The sequence below is a fragment of the Meles meles genome, chromosome 6 (assembly GCF_922984935.1).
Source record: "Meles meles chromosome 6, mMelMel3.1 paternal haplotype, whole genome shotgun sequence".
Lineage (NCBI taxonomy): Eukaryota > Metazoa > Chordata > Mammalia > Carnivora > Mustelidae > Meles > Meles meles.
In genome coordinates, this window is record NC_060071.1 from 6,129,952 (window position 1) to 6,143,699 (window position 13,748).

General features: G+C 39.5%; 1 protein-coding gene and 1 pseudogene across 3 annotated transcripts in view; both read left to right on the forward strand.

Moving 5' to 3' along the window:
• The window catches only part of AP3S2 (adaptor related protein complex 3 subunit sigma 2), a 52,895-nt gene that overhangs the window by 1,290 nt on the left and 37,857 nt on the right, over positions 1–13,748 (forward strand). For all 3 annotated transcript variants that reach the window (XM_046008187.1, XM_046008188.1, XM_046008189.1), the window contains exons 2-3: positions 3,579–3,670; positions 4,057–4,168. In XM_046008187.1, coding sequence (XP_045864143.1) covers positions 3,579–3,670; positions 4,057–4,168 — 204 coding nt within the window. The remainder of the gene's footprint in view (positions 1–3,578; positions 3,671–4,056; positions 4,169–13,748) is intronic.
• LOC123945238 lies at positions 7,736–7,941 on the forward strand (annotated as a pseudogene).

Sequence of the window (13,748 nt, forward strand, 5' to 3'; positions counted from 1 at the left end):
AAGCCCCTCCTCATTAGGAATCATTCCCTATTTCCTCCTAACTCCCTCAGCTCTAGGCAACCACTAGTCGACTCTCTGTCTCTTTAAATTTGCCTATTCTGGACATTTCATATAAAGGGTATTCAGTATGTGGTATGTGGTCTTTATGACTGCCTTCTTTCACTTAATATCCTTTTAAGGTTAATCCAGCTTGTAGCATGGATTAATTTGTCGTCCCTCTTTGTTGCCAAGTTATATTCCGTTGTATGGATAAACCACATTTGACTGCCTATCCGTTGTTTCTCCCTATGGCTCTTGTGGGTAATGTTGCTGTGGACATTTGTGTACATGTTTTTATGTGCACATATGTTTTCATTTCTCTAGGTTATAAACCTAGGGGTAGAATTGCTGGGTTATCTGGTAACTTTATGATGAACGTTTTGAGGAATTGCCCAGCTGCTTTCCAAAGTGGCTGCACTGTTTTACATTCCCATCAGTAATGTATATGGGTTTCAATTTCTCTATCTCCCTTTCAACATTTGTTACTATCTTTTTTTTTTTTAAGATTTTATTTATTTATTTGACAGACAGAGATCACAAGTAGGCAGAGAGGCAGGCAGAAAGAGAGGGGGAAGCAGGCTCCCTGCTGAGCAGAGAGCCCGATGTGGGGCTCGATCCCAGAACCCTAGGATCATGACCTGAGCTGAAAGCAGAGGCTTTAACCCACTGAGCCACCTAGGCGCCCCTTGTTACTATCTTTTTTTTTTTTTTTTTTTTTAAGATTTTATTTATTTGACAGAGATCATGAGTAAGCAGAGAGGCAGGCAGGGGTGGCGGGAAGCAGGCTCCCTGCCAAGCAGAGAGCCTGATGCAGGGCTCCATCCCAGAACCCTGGGATCATGACCTGAGCTGAAGGCAGAGACTTTAACCCACTGAGCCACCCAGGCGCCCCGTTATTATCTTTTTGATTAGAAACTTCATTGGGTATCACGTGGATTCTCATTATGGTTTCAGTTTCCATTTCCCTAATAACTAATGACGTCAAGCATCTTTGCATGTCCTTATTGGCCATTTGTAAACCTTCTTTGGAGAACATGGGATTTTTATAAGAACCACATTAGCTCATGAGTGAAAGTTACCTTGAAAACTTAAGAGAACTAAAAGATATGAGGGATTGCTAAAGTCATTGAGTTATGTAAGTAAGTAGTAGTTCACCTCTATGTTGAAATTAGAAATTAGGGGTGCCTTCCGGCTCAGGTCGTGATCCTGAGTCCTGGGATAGAGTCCCGCCTTTGGCTCCCAGCTCAGTGGGGAGTCTGCTTCTCTCTCCACCCCTCACCCTGCTAGTGCGTGCTCACTCTTAAATAAATAAAATCTTCTAAAAATTTTTTAAAAATTAAAAAAAAGAGAAATTAGCTTCACTGTTTCATTACCACATCCCCTGACCACTGCCACCTCTCCCTAGGGTCAGATAAAAGGGTTTAGTTTGAAAGATGTTTTCATCAGGTTAAAAAAGTGCTGATATCTAGCATGTTTTATATTTCCAAGTACACAGAGTTAATCCTTTATGGCATCCTGGCATCAGTGAGCTAGCTTTGTGACTTTAAATGGAAACCAGGAAAATGGGGACTGATTGACTCAGACTTACAATGGCTAGTGATTAGCAGGTTTTCTTTTTTCTTTTTTTAAGATTTTATTTACTTATTTTATAGGGATAGCGAGAATACAAGCCAGGGAGTGGCAGACAGAGGGAGAACCAGACTCCGGAGCAGGGACCCCCACTACGGGGCTCTATCCCTGGACTCTAGAATCATGACCTGAGCTGAAGGCAGATACTGAACAGCTGAGCCACCCAGGTGCCCCTTTGGCAGTATTCAGTAAATACTGAGGAGCCACTGTTTATCCATGTTGAGTCAAAGTCATGAAAAATAATTTCTCCACAATGACATTTTCCCTGTTTTGTTTTTTTTGGGGGGTCTTTCTTTAAATAACCATTTCAGACTTTAATTCAATGGTTTAGAAAGAAGGGATTAACATTACTTGAATCTCTTTTCTGACTCTTAGGGCAAATCCAATCCGAAGGTTTCCTTAAGCCTTGCTACTCAAAGTAGGATTCCCCAGACCAGCAGCATTGATATCACTGGGAAGCTTGTTAGAAGTGCAGTCTCAGGACACACCCCAAACCTACTAAATCAGAACCTGTATTTTAATAACATTCCCAGGTGATTCATTGCACATTGAGATGTGAGAGCATTGGTCTAGAGCTTTCAGTTACTTTTGTGTTAATGATCAGTTTCTTCCTCCCATCATCCTTCTCTCTCTTTTTTTTTTTTTTAAGATTGATTGATTTATTTGAGAGAGTGTGGGGGAGGTGCAGAGAGAATCTGAGGCCGACTCCTGGCTGGGCACACAGCCCGTAGCGGGGCTCAATCCCATGACCCCAAGATCATACCCTGAGCTGAAAGTAAGAGTTAGAGGCTTAACTGACTGAGCCACCCAGGTGCCCCCCATCATCCTTTTTTTTTTTTTTTATGTTAACCATACTTATTATGAACCTCCTCTGTATAAACAGAAATCAAGAGGTGTCATTACAGGTGAACTTTCTCCCGTATGGTAGTGGGGAAAAAAGTACAACTGTTCAAAATTCTAATCCGTAAACAGAACTTTTTCTGTCAGTAATACTTTGTTGGTGCGTAACTCCCTCCCTATCTTAAATATAATGCCATAGTACCAGTACAGAAGATGGAAAATTCAGTTTTTAAAAACACGATTACACAATTAAGTCTTGCCCTCCTTGAAAGGTTAGACCCATTGATATTTGTTATTTACCTTGGCATAGATATTTTCTAGGGGAAGGCAAAATATTGCAGGACTGGGCCTTCTAGTTATTCTTTGACCTTTTATGAGAGCTTATCAATTCTCCTTTACTTGGTTATTTATTTTTTTAAGATTTTATTGGTTTAGGGGTGCCTGGGTAGCTCAGTCAGTTGTATCTGCCTTTGAGCTTCGGTCATGATCCCAGGGTCCTGGGATGAGTCCCGCATCAGGCTCCTTGATCAGTGGGGAGTCTGCTTCTCTCTCTGCCCCTCCCCTCAACTTGTTTTCTCTCTCTCTCTTTCTCAAAATCTTAAAAGATTGTATTTATTTGAGAGAGTGCGTGCAAGTGGGGAAGGGTCTGAAGGAGAGAGAATCTCAAGCAGAGCCCATTGTGGGGCTCGATTTCATGACCCCGAGATCATGAGCTGAAACCAAGAGTCATGCCAAACCGACTGAGCCATCAGGCACCCCACTTCTTTCCTTGGTTATTAACTATAAGGAAGTATAGGCTTACCTATCAAGACAGTAATGGTTAGTGACTTGATGTCTGGGTAAATATACCCTAGCTTAATTCCTGTAACTGAGTCTTATCCATTTTCCATAGATTCCCCTTTTATTTTTCCTTTACTCACACTTTTATTTTTTCTGGAAACCAGTAGCAAATGTTCGGATCTTTCCTGCTTGGAAGCATGTCTCTCCCTGTTCATCTCCGTCCGTGGAATGTAATTTGTCAGACTGCCTCCCCCTGCTACTGATTCACTTTTATTTCTTTAATCCCATAGCCAGAAGAAATTCAACAGCAGATTGTTCGAGAGACCTTCCATCTAGTTCTCAAGCGAGATGACAACATCTGTAACTTCTTGGAAGGTGGAAGGTAAATGATGGGCTTCAGCTTTCTGCCTGTGTATCCACTGTTGGGTGCCCTTCATCTCTGTTGCCCCTTGAGGTAGTACTTAGGTGTCGGGTGGGTACCTGAGCTGCTGAGGAAGAGACCCAATTCTGTTTTGGAAGCTCTTGAATGGTTGTGCCTCAGATATCACTCATTTAGGTGTTTGGTTCCTGGGAGGATGGCAGGAGAAAAGGTGAGCTAACGTGCTTTGGGCACCTCTGCCACACTGGGTTGCTGTTCCCCTGGTAGAAGTGGCCTGTTGTTTGGCCTGGCCTCCCCTTTCTGTTGCATACCGTTCTCATTCTTTGGCATAGGGTTTCTCTTGGATATGTTTAGGATACAGCCATGTAAGTGTTTCCCATCTTCTGCAGTTTGATCGGTGGCTCCGACTACAAGCTGATCTACCGGCACTATGCCACACTGTACTTTGTGTTCTGTGTGGATTCGTCAGAGAGCGAACTTGGAATCTTGGACCTCATCCAGGTATGTGTAGTCAGCTAACGATGGCGGCCACCAAAGAGAATTTGCACTGGATTTTTGAGTCACTATCCTGCAGATCTTTTTGTCAGTCTTTTTACTGATACTGGTGAGAGTTGCCAGATGTCCACCATATGGTGCTCTAAGAAAGCTCCTAGCAACCCATAAAAACTCCTGGAGCTTTTGGATTCACTGGTTTCTACCCAGACCTCTCTCTACCCTTGGTTTTCATGTATGATTCTGATACCAGTTCTGATGTGTGTGCTTCCCCCTCCACCACCACCAAGCAGTTAACTCAGTTCTCTGTGGGCAGTGACCAGGTGACCCACAAATTTAACTCAGTCCTGACACTATCTACCTGACGATAGACACCAGTCACAAATCCGGGCTGGTGTCACCTGTGCTTCCGACTGACTGGCTGTGGATCGGAGGTTCCCATGACTTCCTCTTTGGGTTTAATTTGCTAGAGTGGTTCACAGAACTCTTCTGAAGAACATGGTACTTACTAGATTACCTGCTTACTCTAAAAGGTTGGAAGAGATTTATAGGACAAAGAATAGGGAAAGGGCTTCCATGCCCTTTCTAGTCAGGCCACTCTCCAAAGTCCACCAACATGGAAGCTCTCCAGATACTGACTTGTTGGGTTTTTCTGGAGATCATGGGTAAGTCTGAAAGTTCCAGTCCTCCAGTTGCATGGTTGGTTCCCCTGGCAACCAGCCCTCATCTTTAGGTGCCTTCTAAAAGTCACCTTATTAACATAAACAGGTCACCTTTATCATTTAGGAAATTCCAAATTCCTTTATCACTTAGGAGCTCTATGCCAGAAACAGGGATGAATACCAAATATTTTCTTATTACAAATTATAGTATCATACCATGTTTTGAAATTATTTTCAACTGTTAAATCAAGTGACATTTAAGAATTCATACTTTTAATTTTCACTTGTAATTCTAGCCTAAGACAGAGACTCAATGTTTTAGTTAGTCTGTGCAATCTTTTTTTTTTTTTTTTAATTTTATTTATTTGACAGACAGAGATCTCAAGTAGTTGGAGAGGCAGGCAGAGAGAGAGAGAGGAGGGGAAGCAGGCTTCCCACTGAGCAGAGAGCCGGATGTGGGGCTTGATTCCAGGACCCTGGGACCATGACCCAAGCCGGAGGCAGAGGCTTAACTCACTGAGCCACCCAGGCGCCCCTAGTCTGTGCAATCTTAACATAGGTAAATCTGATTTTTTTTTTAGGATTTATGTAAATTAGAATAGCTTACAGATCTCTATCGATTGATTTTTTTTTTAAGATTTTATTTGTTTATTTGACAGATCACAAGTAGGCAGAGAGGCAGGCAGAGAGAGAGGAGGAAGCAGGCTCCCTGCTGAGCAGAGAGCCCTATGCGGGGCTCGATCCCAGGACCCTGAGAGCTGGACCTGAGCTGAAGGCAGAGACTTTAACCCACTGAGCCACCCAGGTGCCCCTGATTGATTATTTTTAAAAAGATTTTTATTTATCCATTTGAGAGAGAGAGTACGTGGAGAGAGAGAACACCAGCCAGGGCCGGGGGTTGCAGGGAGGCAGAGGGAGAAGCAGGCTCCCTACTAAGTAGGGAACTTGATGCAGGGCCCCATTCTAGGACACTGGGCCCATGACCTGACCCAAAGGCAGACACTTAACTGACTGAGCCACCCAGGTGTCCTGTGGGTTACAGAATCTTTTCATTGTCTTTAGGAAAACTGAGCTGTGTAGGGACTTTAACTTGGGAACCGTTAATTTAGTACAATTCTGTTATTTTAGTTTTTTTTCTTAGAAGTAACTTCTGCATCCAACATGGGGCTCAAACTCAACCTTGAGAGCAAGAGTTGCATGCTCTACCAACTGAGCCAGCCACTGGCCCCTAATTCTATCACTTTATATGTGAAATTTTAGTTACGCTTCCTTTAAGTGACTTGAATAAAGCATTGAAATAGAAGCTTGCATTAAAACCTCATTAACAATTACAATCTGGCTACAAATGTAAATTTTACATTCAGAAAATGATTTAAGATGATTAATTTAAAAACTCCTACATTATATTCACATATTGTACACAACAGTATAAATTATCTAAGAAAAATTGTCTCTAAGATAAGATTTAAAAAGCTTTCTTAAAACACCGGAGTCAGATTGGACATTGAGAGTCAATGTGCATAATAGAAAGAGCTTAAGATCTAGAATCAGAAAACTACATTTGAGTCATGGATCTACCATCTGAATTTAGAAATAATAGATTATAGGATTCAATTGTGACATTGTATTTTATAGTATTGTAAACTATAGAATGCTATAAAAATGGGCATATAATAAGTGTATTAGAAAAGAAATAGTGATAATGTAGTTTAAAAATAGAGATGCAGTTATTGGAGGAAATGAAATATTGGCAAGATAAAAAGAAATTAACCCTACAATGTAATGGACATTTATTAAATAGTAGGCATTGGATTTGGGAAGATAGATAAAATGTGGAAATAACAGGAACTAAGTGGTTTGATCCTTGAAAACACAGTGAAATCAATAAATAGTTGGCCTAATATATTGAGGATAAAAGTCAGAAAACACCAACTTGTTTTTAGAAGATATACATAGTTGTATTCCTAATGTATTTGAAATAGCTGACTTCAAAACATAAATACCCAAATTAGTTCAACAACAAGGCACTTAATCCAGTATCAGGATGAAATACGAAAGGATTTTAAAAAACCTGACTCTGTGATAGATTCAGTAGAATTTTTAAGTGTTAAGTACAATAAAACCTCTATATTGCATAAGATATTCCTTTCTTTCTTTTCTTTTTTTTAATGAATGCAGATTTTGGTGCACCTGGGTGGGTCAGTTGTTAGGTGTCTGCCTTTGGCTCAGGTCATGATCCCATGGTCCTGGGATTGGGCCCCACACTTGGTTCCCTGCTCAGCGGGAAGCCTACTTCACCCTCTCCCACTCCTTCTGCTTGTGTTCCCTCTCTCGCTGTGTCTCTGTCAAATAAGTAAATGAAATCTTAAAAAAAAATGTTTTGAATCCTAGATTTTAAAACTTTTTTTTTTTTTAAAGATTTTATTTATTTATTTGAGAGAGAGAAAGAGAGAACAGAGTTGGTAGGGGGAGGGTCAGAGGGAGAAGCTTGCTGAGCAGGGAGCCCAGGACGGGACTTGATCCCAGGACACCAGGATCATGACCTGAGCTGAAGGCAGTTGCTTAACCACCTGAGCCACCCAGAGCGCCGCGTAAGTCATTTCTTAAACTAAGAATTTTTAAAAATCACACTATTTAAGTGTATTTTGCTGTGTAAATTGTTAGTAATCCAAAAGCCTCTCAAAAGAAATATTACTCAAAATAGCGTATTAGTTTTGGTACAGAATTACTAAAGAAGATCTTAGCCAATAATCACTTATAGCAAGAAGTCGGAAGACCTGGCTCTTGTTTCTATCTGTCCTAATAATAAGTAGTGCGGTCTTAAATCATTTATGCTTTTTTTGGCTTAAAGGTTCTTATTTTATGTTTCGGCTCTTCTTTGTTTGTGTGTTTCAGTTGACAAGTTTATAAGTTGATCGCTTCTCGGCCTTTTGGCTAAGATCAAGTGTACAAGTTTATAAGTTCTTTTCTAGCTCTGAAATTTCCCTTTCAGGAATACTTCATACTAGAAGAATTATTCATTGTGTCCAAATTGTCTTTATTCTAAGGATGCAAGTTAGTTTAATAAGGGAAAGTTCTTCGACTCTATTACAGCAGTAAGAAAGATAGTGGAGACTGACAGGGTTGCATCAGAGAGAAATGGTTATCCAAATTACATTCCCAAGATGCTCTTAAATTGGAATAGGAAGCATTTTTGTTTGATTTTTAGTGTACATTTATTTATCGTAAACTGTTGTTGAAGAAATAATACATACACATTGTTCAAAATTCAAAAGGCAAACCAAGAGTATATAATGATAAGTATTTTTCTCCAGTACCCAGTTTATTTTTCTCAGAGCAGCAAATTTTAGTTCTATTTATTTTTTTCCCCAAGATTTTATTTATTTATTTATTTATTTATTTTTATAGAAACCCTTTTATTTTTTTAAAAAAGATTTTATTTATTTTAAGAGAGAGAGTATGTGAGCAAGGGGAGGGGCGGTGGGGGTAGAGAGAGAAAGAAAAATCCCAAGCAGACTCCCCGCTGAGCACAGAACCCATTGTAGGGCTTAATCTCACACCCTGAGATCATGACCTGAGCTGAAACCAAGAGGCGGCTGCTTAACTGACTGAGCCATCCAGGTGCCACCTTATTTATTTATTTATTTATTTATTTTAGGTAAATTCTTCATCCTGAACCTGTAGGGCTCAAACTTATCCTGGAACCAAGAGTTACACACTCTACTGACTGAGCTAGCCAGGCACTCCAGCAAATTTTAGTTTTAAAACCAAGAACCAGATTTCTCAGGAGAGAAATCTACAGGCGTTCATGAAAACAAGGATGTCTCTTATTGTTTACTCTAATTTGAGTAAAGATTTGTAATTAATGATAAAAAAAGAAAGGAATAAGTTACATGGTGAAGGAAGAGAGAACTAAGTTTCACTGTAGGATGGCCTGATTATATATCTAGAAAACCTGGGAAAAACAGCAAGCGTTATAATAATAAGTAATGAATGATAGGAGCAAAATGGCAAAATATGAGATGAATCCATCAAAATTGAGTTTTTCATTTCTGTGAAAATAGCTAGAAAAACCATAATTTAAAAAAAAACCTCACAGTAGTGACAAAGGATATTGAGTGTTTGGCAATTAACTTAGTATGGAATACTTGACAATTCCAATAGAATTATGAAATCATAAAGGAAAAAACAAAGGAATAGATCAAATAAATGGAGCTACAAGTGCTTTCCTTGTTGGGAAAAGTCAACCAAAGATAATAGGGTAATCAACAAATTAAATGGGAAACCAATTATAATTCCATCAGGAAATGTTACAGAACTTGTTGAAGGGAAAATTATCAGGAAAAATGAATGACCAAGAAATGCAAAAGTATGTTTTGAGGGGAAAAGCTCAGTTAATGGGGGATTGTCTTTCCTAGGCTTACAGATGAAATTATTACCTACCTAGGAAATCCAAAGCAATCACTGTGAAACCATTAGAGCTAATAATAGAGTTTAGAACTGGAACACGGTTAATAAGTTTTAAAGTCAATAGCTTTCCCTTAGCAATAATAAGTTAGGACATAGAATATTTTTTTTTCTTCCAAGGACATAGAATATTTAAAGGGATCCACTCACAAAAGCAAAATGGTCCATAAGACATCAAGGAATAAATGTCAAAAATATGCAAGATATATATGAAGAAAACTTTCAAACTCTACTGAAAATATGAAAAAAAGCAAAATAAATGGATAAAACATACCTTTTGCCTGTTGAGAAAGCTCACTGCAATGTCTATACTTTCAGATTCTAAATTTACTGAAAACCCAATCAGAATCCCCATAAGATTGTTTTTAAAATTATATTCAGGGGCGCCTGAGTGGCTCAGTCAGTTAAGTGTCCTCCTTCAGCTCAGATCATGATCCCAGGGTCCTGGGATCCAGCCCCACATCGGGCTCCCTGCTCTGCAGGGGGGTCTGCTTCTCCCTCTGCTTTACCCCTCCTCCCCGCTTGTGCTTTCTCTCTCTGCACTCTCTCAAATAAATAAAAATCTTAAAAATAATAATAATAAAATTGTATTTATTGTGAAACATGTATATACAAAAAAAAATCTGCCAAACATGTCAATATAGTTTCAAGAATGCTAGTAAAATGAAGCTATCACTCAGATTAAGAAACAGTACATTACTAGTTCCACAAAGCTTGTAAATACTGTTCCTTACTTCCATCCACTCATTCATTGCATCCCTCCTCAGACTTCTGTGTTGGTCATTCCTTTGCTTCTCTTTATCGTTACCATGTGATGTATATTCCCTAACTGGTATTTATCTTAGTTTGGAATATCTGAGTGGCAAGCACAAAAATTAGCTGTGTAAGGAAAGGGTAACTTGCCACTTTTAGAGGAAGGCTCCCAACAGGAGATGAGCTGAGCACAGTGTGTGGGTCATGGTCTGGCTACAGCATCCCTGAGGTATATACCTGAGCTCCTTCTGGGGACATCCGAGGGCAAGGTCGTGTGAGTGCGTCCGGAGAAACAGGACATAGGTGGGACATCGGGTTCTGGCTGTCTGGCAGAAACATGGTCAGGATGAATGGGCTGCTCTCCACTTCTTTCTCAGCTTGTCCCGACCATACCCCTGGTTTTCAAGAGTAAGTCAGCGCACATTTCAGTGGGACTATCCTTGGCTAATCCAGCAGCAGAGCGGTAGAAGAGATAGTAGATTGTTTCCATTTTCCTTTTTCTTTTTTTAAGTTAACACAAATAAAACTACTCTGTGTCTTCATGCAGACTGTTGGGCCTATTCACACCCTGCTGGAAATGGAATTCCTCAGTCAAAGAGATGAATATTGCTAATTACAATGCACACAGCTAGGTAGATGGTCAGGGAAGCTATATTAACACACTGTGGCTCCAGACTGCTTGAGTTCGTGTTTCTTGCAAGCTCCAGCATTGAAATGTGTCCCTTTTTAATCTCTACTCAGAGATAGAGTGGTGCCTCACAGATGTCTGAATTTTTACTTTTATTAATTGTGCCTACTTTTTCCATGTGTAGGCTTACATTGTTCTTTTCAGATACACCTTTTATAATATAATTGAACGACTTGTCCAGCAAAGTCGAGATCCCGGTTTATACTTTCATATTTCATCTATTCTCCGATGCACATTTCCCCACACGTCAGGATGTATATAACAATAGGTGACATCTTACAATTACAATTGGCAGCATTTTCTTCGTATACTCAGTGAAAAAGTGATTCTCTATATATTTTTGAGCTTTTTAAAACTTATTTTTTCTAAACTATTATATTAAAGTGTAAATAATCCATTTTACTTCCCCTTGTTGAAGAAACCTTAAGGTATAAGGTTTAGAGTAAAATCCAAACTCCTTGTCAGTCTACAAGGCCTATCATGATCTGGCTCCTTTGTCTTTCTCTGTTTGAGCTCATCGTATTCTTACTCTCCTCCAGGATGCTCTGGCCACTTCCATCTTCTTTCTGTTCCTCAGACACAAGGACATTATTGCTTCAGGGCCTTTCTGCTTGCTCAGTGCACTAGAATACTTTTTTTTTTTTTTTTTTAAGATTTTATTTATTTATTTGACAGAGAGACCACAAGTAGGCAGAGAGGCAGGCAGAGAGAGAGGGGGAAGCAGGCTCCCCGCAGAGCAGAGAGCCCGATGCGGGGCTTGATCCCAGGACCCTGAGATCATGACCTGGGCCGAAGGCAGAGGCCCAATCCACTGAGCCACCCAGGTGCCCCTAAAATGCTTTTGCTCAAGTTCTTTTCCTCATTAGCTCTTCAGATGACTCTATTATTCATGACTTGGCTCAAATGTTGATCTTCTGAGACTTTCATGAAGGCCTGTCTGAAGTAACCCCCATCCCATCATCGTGCTCATTTCCTTCAGGGCACTTAGGACAATAAAAAAGATCTTTTTTATACTCCTTGTTTTTCCCACACCCAGAACATAAGCCTGGCGAGAACCTGACTTGTTGACTGAGGCAGCCCCAGGGTAGAATGGTATGTGTCTAGCATGTGGTAGCCACTCACTAAGGTCAGTTGAATAACCATAATTTCGTTTTTGTTTTTACTCATCATTCTGTCCCACTGAGTTGTGTTTCTTTTTTCTGCATGAGTTGCACACTGTCTTACTTAATGTTGTTAATGTAGGTTCAGATACTCGGTAAGACCAGTTACTCCCCGTGGGCACGATTCTTTTTAAACATATTCTCTGATATTTATAACCGTCTGTTCAGCAGTTAACATTCTTGAATAATTTGTAATGGTCCCAAAAGTCTCAGTTGGATTTATGCTTTGAAATGAATTAAAAACTGCATTTTCTTCCATTTATTAATTTCTTCTTTCAGATCTTACATTCAAGTTTTGTTGTTGCTTTTTTTTTTCCCCAAAGAAGGTCTTAATATACATACAAATTTTAGAATTGTTTGTGTTCTAGTTCTGTGAAAATGCTGTTGGTGTTTTGATGGGGATTGCATTAAATGTGTGGATTTCTTTGGGTGGTATGGCCATTTTAACAGTATTTATTCTCCTGAGAAAACCATTTTTATCACCATGACCACCCAGTTCATCTGCGCAGATTAGGTAGCAAATGGCCAGATAGTCTACAGAACATCTGTATAATATTTCTTTCATGTTTCAAGAGATGAAAATAACTGCAAGAAGCTAAGTATAAAAGTACCCAGGATGACATAAATAATCCGTGTGTGAAATTTTATCTCACCTGCAGCTTTTATATATTTAAAAATTAGAATTCATGAAATAAAAAATTTTTCTTGGAAAGTTTAATGGAAGGAGGTTTAGCCTGATTACAACACTAACATCACTGATTTTATTTTTACAAAAAATGATTTTCTCCCAGCCTTATTGAGATATAATTGATGGATACAGTGTTACACAGGTTTAAAGTGTATAGTCTGTTGTTTTGATACACTTATATATTGCAAAATGATCACCACTGAGCATTGGTTAACGCCTCTTACTGCATCACATAGTTACTACTTTTTTTTAATAAGGATCTTAGTTTTTAATGAATTAAAGTCAGCGTGACACCCACGCAAGCTGGAATGCTAGCCCTCTGGTGAACAAGCACCTGACATCAGAACAAGAAGTCTTTAAAGTCCCGAACCTTAGAAGTGTGATCTTTTTCAAAGTGAATCCATTACGATGTTGCCATTTCATACCAGATTTCCAAATACAGTTGACCCTTGAACTGCACTAGGTCCACTTATGCATAAATACAGTGCAGTACTATATATTTTCCTTATGATCTCCTTAATAACATTTTTTCTTTAGCTTACTTTATTGTAATAGTACAGTGTATAATACATATAACATGCAAAATGTGTGTTGGTTGTGTTATTGGTAAGGCTTCCAGCTACCAGCTGTAGGCTGTTAGTTAAGTTTTGGGGGGAGTCAAGTAATAGATGGATTATGGGGGAAGTCGAGTAGGGTCAGCACTCCTAATCCCCATGTTCTAGAGTCAACCTTACTTCTTCCTGTTGCTTAGTCTTGGGACTTCCTTCATCAGCTGAGCTCTCCCCATCTTCATCTTCACTTACAGTATCATTTACTTTTCTAATTTGGATGTTTTGGTTCTTATTTTCAAAGTTCAGTTTAACTCCATATTTAAGCAGGCATGGAATCGTCCCTTCTTTCTTGCCTTGCTAAAGTGCCTTCTTTTTTTCCCTTGTTCAGCAGGTTTCACTGGATTCACAACTGCAGGGTTATAATAGCTAGATAAGACCATTCTCATCTCTGAAAAATATTAATCTGGACTAACATCTGAGCCACAGCTTTCTTAGGTGTCAGAGTAGTCCCCTTTAATGCACAGCTTCACTTTCCTTGTTTCAGTTACCAGCTCAGCCACGACCCAGAAGCATGTCCTCCTTCTGACTTATCAGAGGGTCAGTAGTAGCCTAATGCTGCA